The 23,417-nt window shown below is 49.9% G+C and overlaps 1 protein-coding gene across 1 annotated transcript; it reads right to left on the bottom strand.

Annotated features, from left to right (window-relative positions):
* Positions 1-4,431: 4,431 nt before the first annotated feature.
* On the bottom strand, positions 4,432-7,112 carry KCNA3 (potassium voltage-gated channel subfamily A member 3). The gene has a single exon (XM_069875765.1). The coding sequence runs from the start codon at positions 7,033-7,035 to the stop codon at positions 5,278-5,280; it is 1,758 nt and encodes a 585-aa protein (XP_069731866.1). The 5' UTR covers positions 7,036-7,112; the 3' UTR covers positions 4,432-5,277.
* Between the last annotated feature and the right edge of the window lie 16,305 nt (positions 7,113-23,417).

The following is a 23,417-nucleotide window of genomic DNA, read 5'->3' as shown; positions in this document are numbered from 1 at the left end:
AACAGCCCCTCCCCAGCTTTCCTGTAGCCCCTTCAGGTGCTGGAAGGTCACTCTAAGGTCTCCTCAGAGCCTTCTCTTCTCCAGGCTGAACAACCCCAACTCTCTCAGCCTGTCCTCATACGGGAGATTTTCCAGCCCTCTGATCATCTTTGTAGCCTTCTCTGGACCTGTTCCAACAGCTCCATCTCCTTGTTATGTTGGGGGTTCCAGAACTGGACACAATCCTCCAGGTGAGGTCTCACAAGAGAGGAACAGAGGGGCAGAATGCCCTCCCTTGCCCTGCTGGCCACGCTGCTTTGGATGCAGCCCAGGATGTCCAGAAAGTCCCTGTTTCCCTGTGCCTATCGCCCATACAACTGCATTTGCATGAGGATGATGGTGCTCTGAGCTCTCTTTTCCAGAACACGTAGCATTTGAGACTGACGGGTAAAATGAGTCGCATTTCATAGAATCATAGAACCATAGAATCATCAGGTTGGAAAAGACCCATTGGATCATCGAGTCCAACCACTCCTATCAATCACTAAACCATGTCGCTCAGCACCTCGTCCACCCGTCCCTTAAACATCTCCAGGGAAGGTGATTCAACTCCCTCCCTGGGCAGCCTCTGCCAGTGCTCAATGACCCTTTCTGTGAAAAATTTTTTCCTAATGTTGAGCCTAAACCTCCCCTGGTGGAGCTTGAGGCCATTCCCTCTCGTCCTCTACAACCTCCTTTCAGGTAGTTGTAGAGAGCAATTTAAATCCTGTTTGTTTGTACTCACAGGTTTGCAGTCTTACCCAGCGATCACTTATTAAAGCATCTAAAAATGTGTGGGGAAAAGGCCCTGCCTTCTGTCAGGCTGCGATGGGAGCCTCCATGCGCTCTCACCAAGACATGCATATTTTAAAAGGATGGCAGGAAGAGGGCTCCAAACTACACAATTAAACACATTTTATGCAGAACACTCTCTGTACACACCAGCCGCTGCAAAAGCCCCTTTCCTTGCACTCCAGCTCTGCCAGGAGAGACCCTTCCACAGCTGATGAGCTCTGGGTGGCTCCTTCTCTTCTGCTGGAGAACCACTTGTCTGCCCGTTGACTCCACTTAACTGTCTATAAATTGGCGATTAAAAACAAAACCTGACTTCTTCTGTCAAGAGATGAAACAGGCACAATTGCCTGGGAGGAAATTTAACCCTCCTGGAGGAAAAAGATACCTCCAGCCCTTGTTTGTGTCTAGACCTGGGGTGTGATGGATACTGTTCTGCTCCTCTGGCCACCCTAAAGCACCTGAAGGACATCTATTGTGCTGGAGAACAACAGGATCTTTTTAGAAGAGATCAGGCCCACAAACACACCAAAATAAAGAGGCCAAATAAGCAGGAGAAAAAGGTGACAGTGTCAAAGGACCAAGCAGAGGAGCCAGGGTTAGGCTTCCTGCATGTCCCCTGCATCCCCTTGTATCAAGGATGTTCTCAAGGTGGCATCTAGGGCTGAAATCGGGAAGGGAATAGGTCCCAAATAGCAGACAGAAAATGAAAGGAGCCTAGGAAAGGAGGTAGGGCAGCTCTGGATCATCTAGTGGCCCTATAAAAACTGAATACGTAACGCATTCATCGAGGCAGCTACTGCCTCCTATGACTGCATCCTTGGGGCAGGAGCTGCCTGCTCCCATCCTTCAGTGCCAGCAGTGTCACTTTGTCTCTGAGATGACACGTACAAAGGACAGAGAGGAGGAGGAGGACATTTTAGAGAGCATCCCTGCCACGCTGCACACGCAGACAAGCTGGGGAGTCCACGCTGGGGACTACTTAGGGATGCAGCCTTTCCCTTGCTTGCCTTCTGTGTGATTGGAGAAGGCAGCCAGCAGCTTTCAGTAATGCACTTCCCTCCATTTAATGGAATAAGCTGAGCCTCGGCAAGCCCTTCACCTTGCCTTGGGAAGGCTTTGCGGCAGGCAGGCAACTCCGCCAACACTGATTTCCTAACGCTGCCCCCTCTAAACACATTAGAAACAGTCAAGTCCAACGTGCTGCGAAGGCTGAGGCTCCTCTTCAACTCCCCAGTGGCTGTTAAAACAGCTCTAAGTCCTAACAGGAGGCACATTGCAAGCGAGCAAAGTAAGTTAAATAAGCAGCTGGCTGCCAAGAGAACAATCTTTCAGCGCTCTCCCTCCAATTCTTGGCACAACCGCGCGTGGCAGCCAGTTTGAGAGGAGCCGTCAGACCGTGTAGCAACAGAAAGCATTCATCTCGCTGAACGAGACCGAACGAGACAGCGCAGGAGGAAGAGGCAGACAGAAATGGGGCAGTGCATCGAAAGGATATCCCCATTTTTTCCCCTTCCAATTTCTGGGGTCTTAAAGATAGTGCTTTTATATTTCTCAGTGATACCATTCAGTACTTGAGCAAAACTGCCTTTTGCTCCAGTGGAAGAAGTGGTTTCCTTGTCACCTCTCCCAAAAAGCATCTTTTACTGTCAACGAAATCTATTTGAAGTTCTTCTACCCCTACAAAATAAGTCAGAGAGTAGTCGGGAAAGCAAAGCAACAACCTGCAAGGTTTCTGCTTGTTTTAGATGGTAGAGAAACTGAAAATTGTACTGTGCCATTTCCAGGAGAACATGTGGTTTCCGTACCCTGTGCAGCTGCCATGGGGAAAACACAGACACAAAACTCATCTGTAAGCTCTCCTGAGTCAGATAATTTCCCCTGTTTTTAACTCAAATCTTCCTTTTAGGAATAGTTGGGCAGGAAAGCTTTGATAGCAATAAAAAGTAAGAGCTTGGAGGCAGAAATGACACTTCAGTCCACTGGTAGCCTGGGGAAAAAGCCATGCTGAGGTGTTCCCAGTTGTCCCAGACAAGGGTTCCCAGTTTTCCCACATGAGGGGATGTTTTTTACCTCTAGGTCATCTCCCTAATAAAGATCATTTGTTAGATCCTCAGCCAGTGAAAACTACGGGAGCTCTGATAAAGCCATCGCACACCACGAGCCAAGATGCTGCTCTGATGTTTTTCTTGGTTATAAGGGTTTTGTTCACTGGGGCTGAAGCAAGGCTTAGGGAGAGGGTTACAAACCATCCTGATCCTTCTAAGTCTAAGTTAAAATCCTTGCTTAACTCTGATTTTGGCACGGCTGGCATCTCTTAAGACAAATCCCCTCTTCCACACACTGGGAAAGGTGTGACTCGCCCTGGCTGAGGTCAAACCCCTCGTTGCCATAGGGGCTATTCAAGAACATCCCTGTGCAGTACACCACCTCGAAGGAATCTGCTTTTTATTTAACCCAAACCCAAGAAAAACAAAGCAGAGCTGGAGACAAAGCACTCAAGGCTGTGGAGCCAGGCCCTGTCTTCAGCCTGCATCGATGGCAGAGGTCGGACCAAAGCATTAAACCCTACAAATAACCTTTCTAGCACGTGATTGAAGAAATTCAGCTGCAGCAAAGCATCAGGGTTTTCCTTTTACGCACAGCACTAAAAAGCAAAGTGAAAAGCAAATATAGTCAGAGGAGCTATAGGGTGTTATCCTACTTTACCTAATGTGCAGAAAGGTAAGCTGTAAAATAAAACTGAACAATGGAGAACATGAGGTTTGTCCCCAAAAAGTCCCATTACTTGATGATCCTGTTAAACTCTACCCGGTGCAAAGCTCACCTGATCCCATCAGATGTCCCGTGGCCCCTGGTGCACAGGTGAAGATGAAGCCGGTGTATTTTCCCCGGCAGGGTTTTGGTTACTTTTCAGTCCTATTCTTTATAGATCTGTCCCCCTCGCTGCAAAAAGCTGCCAAGGTTTCTCAGACGAGCTCTCCCACTGGCTGCCCGGTGCCATTTGGCACGGGGTTTGGGGTGACCGCCGGGCTTCATGCGGTGCAGGAGGAGCGCGGGGGTCATTCTCAGCAGAGCAGGAACTCTTGTTTGCAGGATGAGACTCCATCCCCACACTTCACTGACAAGGTGTGAGCTCCTCTGCGAGGGAGAGTTGGATTTGTGGTGTGCTTATTGCCCACGAGCGCTTTATTTGGCCAGAGGGGAAGCCACGGTCCGGGAAGGGGGTGCCAGGGTGGGGTCACACAGCCGGGTAGAGCCACGGTGTCCTGCGGGATGATGGGGCTGGAACCATCTGGAAAGGTTTTTTGTGGGAAGAGCGAGGACCAAGGGGGATGGGAGAAGGGATGCCATGACAACCTTCGGGGGTTTCCCAGGAAACCAGGGTCGCCATGGCAACTGCATCACTCTGGTCCGAATTAGTGACTTCCGCTGGAAGGCGTGTTCGCCGCTTTAATCTTCTTGCGATAAGCGGCTGCATCTCTCCCAAATGCATTGAGAAAAAAAAAAAAAGACAGGAAATATCCCTTTGTCTCCAGCTGGGTGGGTTTGAGGCTGCACAGCCACGGCGAGAAGCCCCTCACGGATCCTGCATCCCCCACTCCACACCAGCGTCGCTCCCCTCGCATCATCAACTCCTGAAACCATTCTGTTCTGCTTTTTGCCTCCCTCCTCCCTACACACAGTCCTGCTGCACGGCCACAAATTTGCCATTGGATGAAATAATGCCATAAGGTTACACAGGAAGGGAATTAAAAACAGAAAAAGAGGGCTGGTGTGTTTTTTTCTCCTATTTAAATCAGCACTGATTGCACTCGGTCTGTGACCAGATTAGAAATTCATAAATGATCTAAGGGGGGAGAAAACAGAATCTGTGCTGTGCCCGTAATGGCACACCACATGTTTCAATATTAAGTGTCATTTAACAATGTGGTAACAGCGACTCTCTGCAAAATTAAATGCTTATTTCCTCCCAACCCCCTTCCAGTGCACTCGGCAACATGTTTTCCTCGCCTCCCCACCCAATCCAGCACTGATAATCCAACAAGTGAGTTGATGTGATGGAAGGGAAATCGGCTACGCGCTGCCTTTGGGGAATGGGGAGGAGGAAGAGGGGGATTCAGGAGCAAAGCGAGAGGTCCCCAAACCCAAGAAAATAAAAGCAGCCCTGCAACACGTTGCAGAAAAAGCACCTGTTTCAACGGTGAGTGTGGTTTTGCCTTCATTTTCCTTCTCTTTACCCTTTAGCCATCCTCTCCTCCGGAGAATTTTAAATCCGTCTTTTTGGATCTTTAGAAAGGAAGGATTTAAAAAAATAAACATATAAAAATGAGGGCACAGACAGACCGACGATGGTGCATGTTCCACACAACACCGAGTACACAGTCACTTTGCATTATTACTGTTGTCGTTATTTTTCTACGGCATCCTCAGATTTTCTGTTGCTGTTTGGTTGGTTTTGTCATTTTAAACATCTGTAAAGATCTTTTTGATGTTCACACAGTTCGGATTGTTTGAGGTTGTGCAGTTGCCTGTCTTAAAGGCAGCCTGTTTGAATGCACTGTGGTTGAGCCCCCCTTCCTCGATCACCATGTACTCAGACTTGCTGAGGGTGGAATTGCTGCGAGCCTTCCTCATCTCCTCGCTGGATGAGAGATGCTGGCAGCTCCCGACATGCATGTACTGGGCTTGCTCCTCACCTTCTGTCTCTCGGTGGTAGAAATAGTTGAAATTAGAGACTATGACAGGCACGGGGAGAGCAATGGTTAGCACCCCCGCGATGGCACAAAGAGACCCCACAATCTTGCCCCCAATAGTAATGGGGTGCATGTCCCCATAGCCCACTGTGGTCATGGTCACCACTGCCCACCAGAAGGCATCAGGGATGCTACTGAAACCTGAACTGGGGTCATCGGCTTCTGCGAAGTAGACGGCACTGGAGAAAAGGATGACGCCAATGAAGAGGAAGAAGATGAGCAAACCCAGCTCCCGCATGCTGGCCTTGAGGGTCTGTCCCAGGATCTGCAGACCCTTGGAGTGCCGGGAGAGCTTGAAGATGCGGAAGACTCTGACCAGTCGGATGACTCTGAGGATGGCTAAGGACATGGCTTGCTGGCCATTGCCTTGCCTCTCAGCAAGCTCGGTGCCCAGTGTGATGAAGTAGGGAATGATGGCCACAATGTCAATGATGTTCATGATGTTCTTCGAGAAGGTGGCCTTGCTGGGACAGGCAAAGAATCGGACCAGCAGCTCGAAGGAGAACCAGATGATGCACAAAGTCTCCACCACAAAGAAGGGGTCAGTGAAAGATGACACCATGGAAGAAGCTGAGGACGAGGAGTTGGTGAAGACATCAGGTGGAAGAGGGCCACCACCCATCCCGAAGGTTCCTCCAGTTCCCTCATAGTCATGGTCATCTCTGAATTCAGGTAAGGTCTCCAGACAGAAGATAACAATAGAGATAAGGATGACCAGGACAGAGACTATGGCAATGCCTCGGGCTGGCCCAGAGCTCTCAGGGTACTCGAAGAGGAGCCACACTTGGCGCTGAAACTCCTTGTCGGGAAGTGGACGCTGCTCCTCCCGAATGAAACCCTCATCCTCCCGAAACTTCTCCATGGCCTCCTCCCCCAGCTGGTAGAAACGGATCTCCTCGGAGAAAATATCGATGGGGACGTTGACAGGTCGCCGGATGCGCCCGCCCGACTGGTAGTAGTAGAGGATGGCATCGAAGCTGGGACGGTTACGGTCGAAGAAATACTCGTTGCGAAGGGGGTCAAAGTAGCGCATCCTCTTACGGGGGTCCCCCAGCAGCGTCTCGGGGAACTGTGCCAGCGTCTTCAGCTGGGTCTCGAAGCGCAACCCCGAGATGTTGATCACCACCCGCTCGCAGCACTCGTGCTCCCCGCCATCGGCAGGTTGGCCGGCAGGGACGGTGGCCACAGGTGGGGGTTGATCGTAGCGGTCCCCCCCGAGCAAAGGATGAGGATGCTGGGGTTCTTCCAGCAAAGGGTCTCCGCCACCGCCGCCCCCCACTACGGTCATGCTGCCTTCCTCCCCTTCTTCCCCCTCTTCCTCCTCTTGCTCGGGGAGCGGCTGGGGGGCGGCGGGGGGCAGCTGCTCGCTGTAGCCCAGGTTGTGGTGGCTGCTGGTTGAGCCGCCCCGCGGGTACCGGCTGAGAGAAGAGGCAGCTGGGGAGCAGAGCAAGCTCCGGCGCTCGTCCATAAAGGTTGGGGGGAAAAGGGAAGGTGGGGAGAGGGTGAGAGAGGCAGCAGCAAAACCTCTTCTTCCTCTTCTTGCTCTTCTTCCTCTTCTTCCTCTTCTTCCTCGTCCTCCGAGCGGAGAGGGAGAAACAGCCGCCCAACTCCTCCAACGGCTGCCGCTGCTCTGAGGAGCTCAAAAAATCCGCCCCCAGCCCTGGCACCGCCTCGCTCAGTCACAGCTCCCGGAGACACCCACCAGCACCCCCAACCCACTGCGGGCACCCCAGTCCCAGCTGGGGGGACCCGATCTGCCCCCCACCCCATCGGTCCCCTCGCTCCCAGCATCCTGGGATGCTCAGCAGGTTGCGAGCGGGGAGAGCTTTTCCTAGCAGAACCGCTGCCTTAGAAAGAGTTTTTTCTGCCCTTCCCCCAGGGCGGGAAGATGTAATTTTTATTATTAATTTTGGGGTTTTCCTGTTTGTTTCCAGTCACCGTTGCAAGCCGCAGCGGGGCCGTGGGGAATGGAAAGCAGACGGCGGCGGCTGCAGCCACCAACAGTTGTTTTGGATCAGCGTTTCAGCTAAAGCGCTGGTGGTTTTGTCTGTAGAGAAGAGAGAGAGCGTGCGGGTGTCTGAACGCGTGTCTGCGTGTGCAAACGTGGGTGTGTTTGCGTGTGCATCCCCCCAGCAGAGGTGATGCTGAGCCACCCTCCGCCGAGGCGGTTTCAGGCTAATCCCAAACCCTCATTTCAGACTTTCCTGCAAGAAAACGGAAAGGCTTCCAGTATCCCCCACCCCCCTCAATTGATCTTCTATGCAAATAGTTCAATTTTGGTCAAAAGGAATTGTTTTTAAGGCAAAAGCCTGCCCTGTAGGAGTCTAGACAGGAAAACTCTCCATCCCCAGGAGATGTACACCAGGGACAACCTCTTGATCTCTGCACCCATCTGTGCACATCTTCCCCCAAGACCCCCATGGATCTCCATTTTTCCCCAAATCCTTCGACAACAAAAATGCTTTTAATCCCCAGCCATGTGCCAAGCAATTCAGGGAGTTCCCAGCTCAGGAAAAAGCTCAGGGGGAGAGGAGGAGGGTGACCTCGCTGCTGTTCCCACACCGGCTGGGTGGTCCCACCATGACGGAGGTTAGAAGCCCACCACCAGCCCCTCTTTAGCTCATCACCGTGGTTATTTTTAACCAGCACAGCCTCTAGAAGGTAGGGAGCAAAAGAGACAAAAAGATCAAACCTATTTATACTTCAAATTAGAAACGAGCTGTACAAAATATACAAACCATGGGGCAGAAACAACAACAAATATTGGTGCAAGAACGGACTCCGGACTCTAAATGGCAGATCTACAGCATGAATGAGGTCTGAGCAAGCTGAACCCACCTTTCTATTTGCCGATAGAGGGGAAAAAACCCTCTGCCATTAAATTTCAGGGAGGTTTCCTTAGTGAGATCTTGCAGGTGAAAAGGTGGACCTGGCTGTAGGACCTAAGCCAAAAAAAGCCTTAGATGAGCTGCTTGCCTCCATCCCCACCACCACTCCAGTGCTGACTTGGCCAGGAACCGTAGAATCATAGAATCCCTAGGTTGGAAAAGACCTTTGAGATCATCAAGCCCAACCATACCTTCCCACTACCAAATCATATCCCTAAGCACTTCATCTACCTGTTTTTTAAACCCCTCCAGGGATGGGGACTCCACCATCTACCTGGGCAGCCTCTTCCAGTGCTTCAGAACCAGCAGAAGCTCAGTGTGGCAGCTGGAAGACATCACATACAGGGACATTCATCTCACCCCAGAACTGGATGCGAAACCCTTGCTGCCTCTTCCATCCTTGGCTTTAAGCCCCACTTTTGAGTCCCATTTTTTTTCAAGGCTGCAGATCTCCTGGGATGCAGGAGTTGGGGCAACAGGTCCCCAGTTGTGCTGTCGCATCATTCCTACAGCAATTAATAGTGCTAATCAGAAATCTGCTCCCAGTAGGAGCATCCACTCCTCCTTTCCAACACACAGCATCTCCCAGCCACCCCAAATCCCCAGCAAAGCAGGAAGCAAAGCCCTGGAGCATCATTAACCCTTGAGCTGCCCACCTTGCTTGTAGGTTGAGAAAGATTCTGGGAACAACAGTTCACATACAGGTTTGAGGGTCTATTTTCTGCAGGCTTCACAATCATGAAATAACCATCATCTGCTCACTACATATATGTGTGTAGCACTTAAAGACTTGTCTGGCTCATCTCTTTCCTCTGCCAGGATTTCTGCCAATAAATCACTGTCATCTGGTCTAAGGCAAACAAACAAGGCTGCTTTAAACCATAAACATTTATTGATGACAAAAGGCTTGAGGCAGCAAGGCGTAAATTCCATAATTGGAACAGTTTTCTCTGCATTTCAGTCAGGGGCAAACTCTTTGGAAATTATGGAGAGACCTACAGACCTTTGGGATGCTGCTAGGAAAAGCCCTTCCCTTAAGACCAGGAGGATGATTAAGCTGTTACCCTCTATCAGCTGCAACACAGCAGCAGACGTTAACCCTTGAGCTCCAGGCAGCTTTGGTCTGGCATCAAGCTGGAGGATTTCACCAGGGGCTACAGCCTGGCAGCCCCAGGCACCGTGTGGCCTCCTGGCCTTGTTTACTCCTCTGCTGATTCCCTGTAATCCTATCAAAGCCAATTAAGCTGAGCCAGATGCGGCATCGCTGCAGGCAGAGAGAGTGGCCGGAGGGGCCCATCACCTCCTCCTCAGCAAAGTCCCCTCAGCTCCATCCTTCTAGTAAGGTCCCCAGCCAAGATTTTGTTCAGCATCAGGATACAGCAATAGCATCACCTCCTGCTCGGCACCAGCCACCATCAGCCCCATACATGTTCCTAGCAGGGTTTGCACCAAGCCCAAAGCCTATCAAGCAGCTACAGAGGTGGCCCATGTCATGTCCCAGAACCAGGAGGTCTGAGCACAAGCGTAGAGGCAGGGGAAGAAAAGCCTGCAATATCCAACCCAGCCAGAGATTTTCTGGGAGCTGGGAACTCTGTGGATGGGGTGCAGCATCACACCTGCTCCTCAAGGCCGTGGCTTTCCTGCCTAGTGCAAGATGTCCCTGTCCTCCCTCTGCTTTTTCATCCAGCTCTTCTGATGCATCTAGTCTCAACCAATCTAATTTTCTTCTTCACAGCCATTTAAGAAATCCCCCTAGTGCAACCGTCGCCAGGCTGACCTGCATCAGAGGCAGTTTCTACAGAGAAGCAGAGCACTCATCACTCTTTTCCTTCTTTAATGGCCTTCTCAGGGGAGATATCCAAGCAAAGGAGACACACGGCTTCCCTCCTCCCACAACCAGACCTGGACCACAGGAGGACCCCCCGCCAGCATCACTCCCCAGTGGAACACAGGCTGCACAAAACAGATCAGGACTCTCACTCCGACCCTTGGTTATTCCCAGCCATGGGGCTGCCTCAGCACCCTGCTTACACCTTGAAATCTTGTCTCTTTCTTTGCTAAACCCCATCACCTCTCAGGTAGCCTTTTGGCGTTGTCCTTCTGCCACCAACACAACCTCCCCCCTGGTTGCCCCCCATCAGCACCAGGCAGATGGGCAGAGTGGAAGAGCATCCATCCCTTCTGCAGCGAAGGGGATCTCACCCGCTCTCCCCTCCCTCAGGCTTTCCCCTCCCTCCCGGCTGAATGGGAACCCTGCCTCCATTGATAAATCTGGGACAAATCTCCTGTTCTTTATTTCAGAGGATCAGAAACCTTTCAGCGCAAACGCTGTTACAATAATACCTTAATGCACTGTAAATGTATTGTCTCTCCTCCCACAGCGTGGAACGTGCAAAGCCCCAGCTGCTACGCCGAGGCAGCGCAGTATTAACTCACTGGCAGGGTTTCTCATGACATCTGGGAAATATGAGCTCTACCTCTGCTCCTCGTAGCTGTGCTGCGGGCAAATGTCACAGATAAAGGCTCAAGGTTGTCACTAATCACTGCTTGAAACCTCTGCAGACAGGTCAGCAGAGGACTGGTGCTATCGGACAGGTACCTGCATCAACCCAACTTTTCAAGATTAACTTGGAGCATTCCATATATTATACAGCTAAACCATATACTATACAGCTAAAACATACATTATACAGTTAAAACATACATTATACAGCCAAACTATACATTATACAGCTAAACCATACATTATACAGCTAAATCATACACTATACAGCTAAACTATACATTATACAGCCTAACCATATACTATACAGCCGAACCATATACTATACAGCTAAACCATACACTCTACAGCTAAACCATATACTATACAGCTAAAACATACATTATACAGCTAAACCATACACTATACAGCTAAACCGTACACTATAGAGCCAAATTATACATTATACAGCCAAACCATATACTATACAGCTAAACCATATACTATACAGCTAAAACATACATTATACAGTAAAACATACATTATACAGCTAAATCATACACTATACAGCTAAACCATACATTATACAGCTAAACTATACATTATACAGCCAAACTATACATTATACAGCCGAACCATATACTATACAGCTAAACCATACACTATAAAGCTAAACTATATATTATACAGCTAAACCATACATTATACAGCTAAACCATTCACTATACAGCCAAAACAGATAAGCAGATGCTCTAACCCTGCTCTGCTTAGCTTGCTTCAGCAAGGTTTGGCTGCTTGCCCTCCCTGTAGCCCTCAACTGGTTCTTCCCCATCAGGTTATCCCTGATTTAGTTATGATTATTTGCTCGACAACAAGGGAATAAGTCATAGAATGCGACCTCCAGCTCCAGACTGACCAGTCCTGTCGTCCCCACCTTCTCCCTGGTGGAGACAGGAGGTGGGAGCCCCCCTGCAGTCCTCCAGGTTCACCCCCTCAGGGCAGAGCTGTTATCTCAGCATACACCAAGACGGGGTCGCTGACCCCATTCCTAGAAATTAGGCATCCCATCTCATCTCATCTCATCTCCTCAGCAGACCACAAAAGCACCAGATGGAGGCAACACCCCTGGCTTAACAGCTCGGGTAAGACAAATTCTCTGCTGATTCCACCCAGGGATGCAGCAGGAGGGATGAGAAATGCATTTGCTTTCGCAGGATGAATTTAGCGCCCAGTCCCTATTCCTGTCCTCATCTTAGTCAGACTCCAGGTGTAACTCAGTCATGGAGTGAATCCTTCAATCTCTCCATGCCTCAGTTTCTCATCTGTACATTAAGAGACTACTTCTCGCCTCCCACTTAGAGTCTATTTAAACCCTACGCCAGAAGCATTTTGCTGCGCTCATGGTTGCAGAAAATGAGAAAGATGCTGAAACTTGGAAGACGGAGGAAAATTCAATGCTATCTGAGAGCTGCGGTGGCTTAGCCCGCAGCTCAGGTGAAGAGCATCACTGTGAGCTCTGTGAGGATAACTGATGCCTCTTTTTAACAATATATTTAGTGCCAAGCACAACGGGACCCCAACCACCCTGGGACCCTCTCCGACTGCTGCAGTCCAGCTACCAAAGGCAATATGTCATAAGAGAACAGTCTTTCTTGTTAATAGAGAAGGGGAAGCGAAAACTGAACGGCTAACCCATAAAATGACAGCGAGCACAGGAGCTGTTTTTCATATTTTCATTAATCCATGATGTTATGGATTTAGCAAGAGTGTTACCCAGCCAGCAAAGAACAAGATTTGGTGGGTAAAAGAGATGAGCCAAGTCGCTCTGCATCATGCAGTTGTTTCACTCAGTGACTCTGTTGGCTTTAACGGAGCTAAATCCTCCCCAACCCTTTGAGGATCTAGGAGTTACAACTCAGGGTATTGTTAGCCCAATTTTAATACCCTAAAAATGTGATTAAGTGGGTGGGATTATGCTGGTGGTATAATGTTTATGCAAATTCCGCTGTAGCAGGGATCATGTTCCAAGGCCTTCACAATGACAGCAAAACGATACCGGGTGACTTCTTGCACAGCTCCTGTTGCTCACCATTATTTGGTCATTAAGATCTAAGATTACATTGACAAAGCAATTTAACCACAAATCCAGGGGGACAATAGGACAACGTTACAGTGTTTTCATTATGAAGGTGAAAATGTCCGTGGAGTGGAAGACAACAGGGAAGAGGAGAGCCAAGGGACTCCGTGAGGACTCAAGGTGATGCCGGCAGAGCATCAGTGCAGTGTCAGACCCAGTAAAGATGTGAAGGCACTAATTTCTGGTAGCAAAAAGCCTCGCACAGGTGAGGGGTGAATACTTGCCCCCTGAATGATTGATTCCAGGGATGTCACTTCTGTTTGGGGTTGGTGACAGCCACCCAGTGAGGTGGCACGAGGCAGGGTGCAGCCCTAAGCTGAGCGAGCCACAGTGTCATCCTACAGCAGCAAAAAGTCTGGATGTCAACCCTTACAACCAAACACAGCAACTGCTCTCCACCTAAATGAATGTGGTCAGAGCAGTCTGTCCTAAAATACAGAACCTGTCACTTTGCAATAGTATTTTAGGTTGAATTTTCACAGGATGCTCAAGGTATTCAGGGTGAATTGGTGTCTAACTCCAGCTACACGAACAGCTCTGGGTTTAAGCACTATGGCTTTGCTTTGCACAAAAATACCAATCACTCTACAAGTCATCGCTGTTCCGCAAATCATCCCTGGTACAGGCTAAAATGTTTCTTTTTCAAACATGAGCTCTTCAACTTTTTCTCGCACTGAAGTGAGAATTCTGTTTAGAAAAATAATTTATATCACAAAAATGAAGTAATTTTTGCTGGGATGGGAGCTGCCTCAGCCTCCCTCTGCCCTGGGCCTCCCAGCCATTAGATCAGTGGGAGCTGGGCCAGGAGGAGATTTATCGAGGACACTGAGCTGTCTCACCCGAGCACAAGATCCCCGTGACAGCCACTGTGTCACCTGGAAAGCAGGCAAGGGCTTTCGAACTGTCTTTTCTCTCTTGTATGGCTCCACCTTTCCCCAGTCCTTCTGATTTTTCCATGACTTTTCATTTGCTAGTTCGGTGAACATCGTGTTAGAGAGAAGAGAGATGAAATCTGAGCTTGCAGGAGTTTGATCGACAGAGCCCAGGGGCAAATAATAAGGAATAAGGAATTGCCATCACATTGTATTCAAGTGAGACACAAGTTCCATCCACCACACACTCTTGGTATTGTTGGGGAAGAGCCATCATTTAGGAAATCTAGTGTGAGTAAGGAGCAAGCACGAGGAACACAAGCATCGACACCTTCAGTTTAGGATCAAGGCAGATCTTGAGGAACCAGGTTTGGTCCCCAGAGCATCCCAGTCCCTTAAGGGCTAGTGGGACTGGGAGAGCCTGACCCATCTCCGAGTACCTCCAACCCTCATGCAACCATGTTAACCCAAAAGAAAAACAAAGCAAGGAAGCTCTCTGGTTTCACGGAAATCACATGACAGGGTTTGCTGGAGGTGAAACTGTTGGTGGTTAAAATGGGGAACACGATGGGTAAGGGAGAGCCCAGAGGGGACAGAAAAACGCACAACTCATCACATTTCATCTTCTAACAAACACACAAGCAAACTCACTGTGGTGTAGTTATCCTGAAGCCATCAAACTTTCATTAGAGTTTGATAAAATCATGGAAATAAATAGGGAATGGCTGCCTGGCTGCAATTCCAGAGCCCTGCTCCAAAGCCAAGGATGCTCAAGCAGGCTGCATCCCCCAGTGACATGGCTCTCAGGCTCTGGTCTTAGAGGAAATGGCTAAACAGAAAATTAAAACTCGCACGGGTCACCAGGCAAAATGCTGCAGCCCTGCCTTCCTGGCTGAAGTTAATTAGTTAATGTTCGTACAGTGCTTCAGAACAAAAAACCCCCACCCTGCAGTAAATGCTCATATTGCCATCATTCACCTTCTAGCTGGCAATCCAGGGAAGATTCTTTGCTGTCTGAAGGCTCTTCTGTCTTTTCTGCCCATCTTCACCGTGAGTTTAATCATCAGTCACCAGTGTTGGGTTCTACTTTGTTAGAAAAGCCCTCCCTCAGATGTAACATCGTGGCTGCCCCATCCCTGGAGGGGTTCAAGGCCAGGTTGGATGGGGCTTGGAGCCCCTGATCCAGTGGGAGGTGTCCCTGCCCATGGCAGAGGGTTGGAACTGGATGGACTTTCAGGTCCCTTCCAACCCAACTCATCCCATGATTTGCTGATTTTCTGCAGGAGAGAAGCATTTGCACAGGGCTTGCAGTTTGCAAACACAGGCTGTGAGTTTGTTTGGGTTTAGCTGTACCATATGGATGCTGGTGGATCTGCAAAGTCTGCAGGTAAAGCTGAAACTCCTTAACTCTCTCCAGCCATTAGGCGAAGGCTTTATTTCTAGCTGGGAAAGCTAAACCAGTGAAAATTCAAAGCAGAGGAACATGCACAGCATCACAGGGAGTCTTCAGGAGAGCTTGAACACCTGAGCTCTGCAGCAAAGCCCTGTGATTTATTTTTAAGCAGATTTCCTCATTTTATAGAATCATGGAATCATCAGGTTGGAAGAGACCCACCGGATCATCGAGTCCAACCATTCCCATCAATCACTAACCCATGTCCCTCAGCACCTCATCCACCTGTCCCTTAAACCCCTCCAGGGAAGGGGACTCAACCCCCTCCCTGGGCAGCCTCTGCCAGTGCCCAGTCACCCTTTCTGTGAAAATTTTTTCCTGATGTTCAGCCTGAACCTCCCCTGGTGGAGCTTGAGGCCATTCCCTCTCGTCCTGTCCCCTGTCACTTGGGAGAAGAGCCCAGCTCCCTCCTCTCCACAACCTCCTTTCAGGGAGTTGTAGAGAGCAATGAGGTCTCCCCTCAGCCTCCTCTTCTCCAGGCTAAACACCCCCAGCTCTCTCAGCCGTTCCTCATCAGGCCTGTTCTCCAGCCCCCTCACCAGCTTCGTTGCTCTTCTCTGGACTCGCTTACAGCATTTCTTCTCCAGAATCCCCCTTATTGCACAGCACATTTTCAAGAAACCCAGAAAACCCGCTCAGAAATCCCTTTGCATCACGGGGCGTTTGCAAAGAGGGATGCACTGACAATGGGGTGAGGGGTGCAGAAGAACCACTTTTTTGTCTTCAAAAGCCCCCCCGTCGGTACCAGGGGGTGTGGTGCTGGGTGCAGGATGACAGTGCCACAGGGGCCACGCTTGTTCTGCAGACTGACAGTGGTTTTGGCAAGACCTAGTTATGATAAACGAGATCTTCTAGCAATTAACACAAGATTCTCTCAAACTACCTTTCTTACCCACCCTCCAAGGCAAAAGTAAAAGCTGCCACATTCCTATTTTCCATTTCCTGAAGCCCCAAATGACAATATAACAATTTGGGAATGTTTTCTTTGGATTGGGGGAGCTTCCTAGAGCTTGTCTTTTTTTTTATTTTTTCTTCAATATTTTAGGAAAAAGTGGTCCTGGCTCAGCTTGGTGACACCAGGAAGGCTGATCCGCTCTGTCACCTGTGACAGTAACCCCAGCAACAGCTCGTCTGCCAGCAGAGGCAGGAGAGGATGCTGACTCACTGCCTGCTTCGCTTTCCCAGCTCAAAAGCATTGCTGGAAGAGTCTTGCTATTCGTTTCCTCTAACCCTTCCCTTGAAAAAATAACTCAGACACCTTAAATATAAAGGAACGCATAAAAAAAAAAAAGTAGAAGTGAATAGCAAGGAGAAGTTTAATTCCATGAAGGAATTCATTCTGGTTCAAGAAGCAGTGCCCACCACCCTGAAGTCATTCCAAACAGAACTGACTCCTGAGATGGAAGGTTTTGCTGCAAATATAAATCACTGAATTATTAACAGGCTGAAGACAGCAAGAAAGGGGAGGAAACTTGAGAAGACCTTAAAAGAAGAATTCTCCCCGAAATGACTGAAAGTCTCTTTCTTTCTTCCCTTTGACCTTATTTCTTTGCTGCTTGTTTTCTTTTTTTAATGCAAATCTCATGCTTTATCTGTTGCTTTGTTCCCCTTCTTCTCTTGGGGAAGCACGAAATAAGAACAATCAAGAGGGTGGAAATCAGTTGACTGTCTTTTTCTCACAGCTTTTCCTCCTGGTAAAGTCGTTTTTGCCAGAGGGTGATGGGAACACAGCACAAAGCAGGGTATGGTGATGCTGGCAGAAGCAGGACCCAAGGGCATCTTCCAGAAACCCAGGGAGGAAGGGAGCGAGGAGGGAACAAAGACATCACGACAGACCCAACCAGGACACAATCCTGCCTTTCTGGGAGCAAAGCTCTGGGTCCAGGGCAAGGAGCACGCCCAGGTGCCCTAACACACTGTGAAGCTGCCTGGATGGTCTTGTCAGATGTGGTGATGCCTGGGCTGGGCTCCTTCTCCCCCCAATCCCAACTCCTGCCACCCAGCAGCAGTGGAAGACCCTTGCCTTTTGCTCAAAGGGGCAGTTCCCAGCCCTCACGCAGAGCTAACAAAAATTCCTGCTGAAGGTATTGTTATTGTCATTATCTTCCAGAAACCTCATGAGGGAGGGGGAAGAGCAGAGGACGAGATCTGACTCACGCCTGGGAAGTGCATGAGGGTGGCAGATCCTCTTAGAGAAAAATCAGCCCAAGGGATCCCTCCTTGCTTGACAGTTATCATAAGCCAGAAGTCAACAGGGAAATCCTGCTAAATCCTCCTTCTGCAACACCCACAACCATGATTGGCACTGCAGGAACTCAGCGATGCCAGCACCCAGGGCATGTGGATAACATGGGTCTGGGGATGTGATGGGATGCTGAAGAAACTCCACTGGCCATATAGACCCTATAGACACCCTACGCACCCTTGTCTTCCTGATTCACCCACACACATCGTGATAACCATAGAATCATAGAATCATAGAATAAACAGATTGGAAGAGACCCACCGGATCATCGAGTCCAACCATTCCTATCAATCACTAAACCATGTCCCTCAGCACCTTGTCCACCCGTCCCTTAAACCCCTCCAGGGAAGGGGACTCAACCCCCTCCCTGGGCAGCCTCTGCCAGTGCCCTGAAAAAGTTTTTCCTAATGTCCAGCCTGACCCTCCCCTGGTGGAGCTTGAGGCCATTCCCTCTCATCCTGTCCCTTGTCACTTGGGAGAAGAGCCCAGCTCCCTCCTCTCCACAACCTCCTCTCAGGGAGTTGGAGAGAGCAATGAGGTCTCCCCTCAGCCTCCTCTTCTCCAGGCTAAACACCCCCAGCTCTCTCAGCCGTTCCTCATCAGGCCTGCTCTCCAGCTCCCTCACCAGCTTCGTTGCTCTTCTCTGGACTCGCTCCAGAGCCTCAACATCCTTCTTGTGGTGAGGGGCCCACAACTGAACACAGGATTCGAGGTTTGGTCTCACCAGTGCCGAGTCCAGAGGGAGAAGAACCTCCCTGGCCCTGCTGGCCACGCCGTGTCTGATCCAAGCCAAGATGCCATTGGCCTTCTTGGCCACCTGGGCTCCTGCTGGCTCGTGTTCAGTCGCTGTCAACCAGCACCCCAGGTCCTTCTCCTCCAGGCAGCTCTCAAGCTAGACTTCTCCTAGTCTGGAGCTGCTCAGGGTTGTTGTGCCTCAAGTGCAGGATCTGGCATCTGCCCTTGTTAAACTTCATGCCATTGGACTCAGCCCAGCGGTCCAGCCTGTTCAGATCCCTTCACCTTCGATAAGGCTCCCCAGGAGCCCCGATGCCAAAAGGCCAGGTCCCTCCATCCTCAGCAAGCAGCATCTGTGCTGTGGAGATGCTGTGGGCAGATCCAGCCTCTTCCTTCTGCTCCTGGCATGAGAAATGTGGTTCTCACCCTATGCCCTCTGCAATGGAGTTTCAGGCTGTCCCTGCCTGTGCCTATTGTCTGCCGCCTGCCTTACACAGGAGCTTTTAATAGCTCCATTACAGCAGCAAAGGCAACAGCAGCAAAGGCAGTGCGTGGCATCTCTGCGAAGCTGAATTGGAAATGCTTTTTAATGAGGATGATTCACAGTAGCTCCAGCCTCAGTGTCAGCCGTGGCACCGTGGCCAGGGCGCTGCCTTGCACCGATGTTTCATCACGAGGAAGCTTGGAAAAAAAGGCTTATGACCAGAAGCATCTCCCAGCTTTTTTGCAGCAGGGAGGAGAGACTGAGGTTTGGATCTGAGGCTGCACATCTCAATCTCCAAAGCAAAGAGGTGAAAGGGGTTTTAGAGCACCAAAAGTTTGCAGGAATGCCCCAAAATGTGATATGTACAATATTGCCCCTATCTTGGAACTAGAGGATTTTTAAGGTCCCTTCCAATCCAAACTATTCTATGATTCTTCCACCAGCTAGACTCAAGGAGAGGAATAAAGCCACAGAGCAGGGACAGGAAGAGGTCCCAGACCAGTATTTAGGAGGCTCTTTTGCCATTTAAATATACCTGAGCTGCAAATATTTGCTGCCCTGGGAAAAGATGAACGTACAGGGAGTTTGCTGGGCTGTGACCACCTGTTTGCCCCCGTTCCTTTGAAGAGACCCCAAATATACAGCAGAGCAAATATTCTGCTCCCAAGGTTAGGGAAAAGCTGGAAGATTCAACCTAATGCCTACACTGGGGTCTGGTTTAGCCCATCATTCATCAGTCCATTAAACAGCTGAATTTGGGACTATTTCCCAAGATGATGCACAAAGTTTTGGGAGAAAAGGAGTAAACCTCACATCCCCTCACCCCTGTCACCAAGGCTCCTGCAGTGCCCTTGGGGAATGGTGCCTCAGTTTCTCATCCATAAAATAGGTTGCAGGTATCCCCTTCCATTTGTGGAGTGCCCTGAAATCTAGGGAAGACATGATTAGGATGGCGATTATAGTTATTTACACCGCCCTAATTGCATTTTAGAGCCCATCATGGTTGTGGCTGGATTTCAGCATTTGCTAGAAAGAGATAAAAGCTTTTTTTCCTGGTCAATCTGAAGACTCGCAGGCTCTCTTTGATGCGTGGTGGCAAATAGCCCCTTCATTTGATTAATGTTCCTTTCTGCTGTCGGTCTTTAAGAGCTGCCACACAGATTTTGTGAATGGATTGGAAGAGACAGAGCAGTGATCCTCCCCCTCCCCCAAAAGCTGCTCCAATTCTCATTATTACAAATCCCCGCAGGGCCAACTCCCAGCCCCACGCTCGTGTGCGAGGAAGCCAAAAATAGCAACATTTATAATAATAATAAATAACAGCGTGGGTGTTAGAAACCATGAAGAGCCTCTGACGGGGGTTGTGTGTGTGTGTGTGTGCGGGAAGGTCCCAAAATGCAAGTGACAGTAATAACTGTGGCTTTTGTCAGAGCAGGAGTGTTAGGAATAATTGAATCGCTGCCTTGTTATATACAGACTGATTTAGACCCTCATTATGCATTTGGCAAGTACTTAGCATAACGAATCAATTTAAAATGGCACACGAGACTCAAGTAATTCATAATGAAACCCCAAATCAAGATTACAAGGCAAGACTAAGCCTCCCCAGCTCAAATTAACGGGATGGAGAGGCAGCTTGTGGTGGAGATGAGCTAAGGGTGAGGAGCAGGCTGGAAGCCTCTGCCACCTCCTCCCACCTAGCGTTGGGTCAGGTATTTAAGTCTCCAGGGGCTCTGGACCCTCATAACAAAACTGCACGTGTGGTGTTTCAATTTCAGAGAGTATTTCGTGTCTGGCTCCTTTCTCAAACAAGAGATGTGAGGTCTGGTCTGTGGTCACTGTTGGGTGTCCCTGGCTGTATCACATCTCCTCCTCTCTTTCTAGAAGGAAATAGCCCCAAATCTAACAAGTTTTTTCTCCCGAACCCTTTGCTACCAGGGCATACGAGTTTACTGCAGCTCTGTTGTCCTCTGTCCTGAGCCACAATATTTCCCTGCTTTCCAAATACCACGTGGTTCAACAGGCTTGAAACAGTGAGATGAGGAAAGAGGCATCAGAGGATTGCGTAGGTGAGACAAGGTACCTGCAACAGGACTGAGGTGGAAATAAAAAGAGTTGGGGTTGTTCAGCCTGGAGAAGAGAAGGCTCCAGAGAGACCTTAGAGCAGCTTCCAGTGCTGAAAGGGGCTCCAGGAAAGCTGGGGAGGGGCTCTTGATCAGGGAGGGCAGGGATGGGATGAGGGGGAACGGTTTTCAGCTGAAAGAGGGGAGATTGAGATGAGACCTCGGGAAGAAATATTTTGCTATGAGGGTGGGGACGCCCTGGCCCAGGTTGCCCAGAGCAGTGGTGGCTGCCCCATCCCTGGAGATGTTCAAGGTCAGGTTGGATGGGGCTTGGATCCAATGGAAGATGTTCCTGCCCATGGCAGGAACTGGATGGGCTTTGAGGTCCCTTCCAACCCAAACCATTCCATGATTCTATGATTCTATGAATCACGTAAATCCAGAAAAGCTTCACACATTGTATGCGACAAATCCAGCACACAATGGCAAAATTAAGTGGAAAGGCCCCGGCTGCTTCCCAAGAGGCTTGGAGCAAGGCAGAGCCTGACAGAAATTGCGCTCAAGGCCAGCTTCACGCACCCAAGGCAACAGAGAAACCTAACAGCATGTTCTCATAGCAGCTGTCTGCTAAAGCTCTACCTCGGTGCATTTTAGGAATTATCCAGCTGAGATTAAAAATGCCTCCCACCCTTTCATATTTAAATATAGGTTTTCAGGCTAAAAAAAAAAAAAAAAAACGAACAAGAAAGAGAGAGACAAGGCTTTGCTCAAGTAGAGCTGAATAATTAGGGATGACTAATACAATGTACTGTGGGAAAACGCAGAAGAGGCTCTTACCAGGCAACAGACCCTGGTTGGTAAAGCCTGCTACATCCACAGGACAGGGCACCTGGGGCTTCTGGGATACTGCTATTTCAAGTTTGCAGCCTCTCTTTCTTCTGAGTCTCTAAACCAGCTGCTTTCCTGCTATAGCCTGGGTAAAAGATGAATCTACGGGGAGTTTGCTGGGCTGGGACCACCTTTTTCCTCCTGTTTCTTTGAAGAGGTCCCAAATATACACCAGAGCCAAGCTGGTGCCCTGTGAGATACCGCTGGGAGGGCTGGAAATTCTAACTTGGGGAAAAGAAAAAAGCCCATCTGAGTAAATTTACAACTGATGTAAAGCACCCAAGCAACACCCTGGGAGTCTCCTGTGCAGGGGCTCCTGCTTGGGAGCGGGAGAAAGATGCTCCTGAAGAATCCCTTTCCTCCAGGTGGTCCCAGTTATCACAGAATCACACAGATCACAGAATCACAGAATAACCAGGTTGGAAGAGACCCACCGGATCACCGAGTCCAACCGTTCCTACCAAACACTAAACCATATCCCTCAGCACCTCGTCCACCCGTGCCTTAAACACCTCCAGGGAAGGTGACTCAACCACCTCCCTGGGCAGCCTGTTCCAGTGCCCAATGACCCTTTCTGTAAAGAATTTTTTCCTAACGTCTAGCCTAAACCTCCCCTGTCGGAGCTTGAGGCCATTCCCTCTTGTCCTGTCCCCTGTCACTTGGGAGAAGAGGCCAGCACCCTCCTCTCTACAACGTCCTTTCAGGGAGTTGGAGAGAGCAATGAGGTCACCCCTCAGCCTCCTCTTCTCCAGGCTAAACAACCCCAGCTCTCTCAGCCGCTCCTCATAAGGCCTGTTCTCCAGCCCTTTCACCAGCTTTGTTGCTCTTCTCTGGACTCGCTCCAGAGCCTCAACATCCTTCTTGTGGTGAGGGGCCCAGAACTGAACACAGTATTCGAGGAGCGGTCTCACCAGTGCCGAGTACAGAGGGAGGATAACCTCCCTGGACCTGCTGGTCACGCCGTTTCTGATCCAAGCCAAGATGCCATTGGCCTTCTTGGCCACCTGGGCACACTGCTGGCTCATATTCAGTCGGCTGTCAACCAACACCCCCAGGTCCCTCTCCTCCAGGCAGCTTTCTAGACAGACTTCTCCCAGTCTGTAGCACTGCATAGGGTTGTTGTGCCCCAAGTGCAGGACCCGGCATTTGGCCTTGTTAAACCTCATGCCATTGGACTCTGCCCAGCGGTCCAGCCTGTTCAGATCCCTTTGCAGAGCCTCCCGACCCTCCAGCAGATCGACACTTCCACCCAGCTTAGTGTCATCCGCAAACTTGCTAAGGGTGCATTCGATGCCTTCATCCAGGTCATTGATGAAGACATTGAACAGGGCTGGACCCAGCACTGAGCCCTGGGGAACCCCACTTGTCACTGGCCTCCAGCTGGATTTCACACCATTTACCACCACTCTCTGGGCCCGGCCATCCAACCAGTTTTCCACCCAGGAGAGTGTGCGCCTGTCCAGCCCAGAGGCTGACAGTTTCTCAAGCAGAACGCTGTGAGAAACTGTGTCAAAGGCTTTGCTGAAGTCCAGGAAGACCACATCGGTGCATCTTCCGTGGTTCCAGTGAGTCGCCCAGAATGAGAGCAGGTTCACAGGTTGGC

This window comes from Phaenicophaeus curvirostris, chromosome 24 (assembly GCF_032191515.1).
Source record: "Phaenicophaeus curvirostris isolate KB17595 chromosome 24, BPBGC_Pcur_1.0, whole genome shotgun sequence".
Taxonomy (NCBI): Eukaryota; Metazoa; Chordata; class Aves; order Cuculiformes; family Cuculidae; genus Phaenicophaeus; species Phaenicophaeus curvirostris.
Note: the sequence above shows the minus strand (reverse complement) of the source record. Positions and strands in the feature narration are given on the sequence as shown.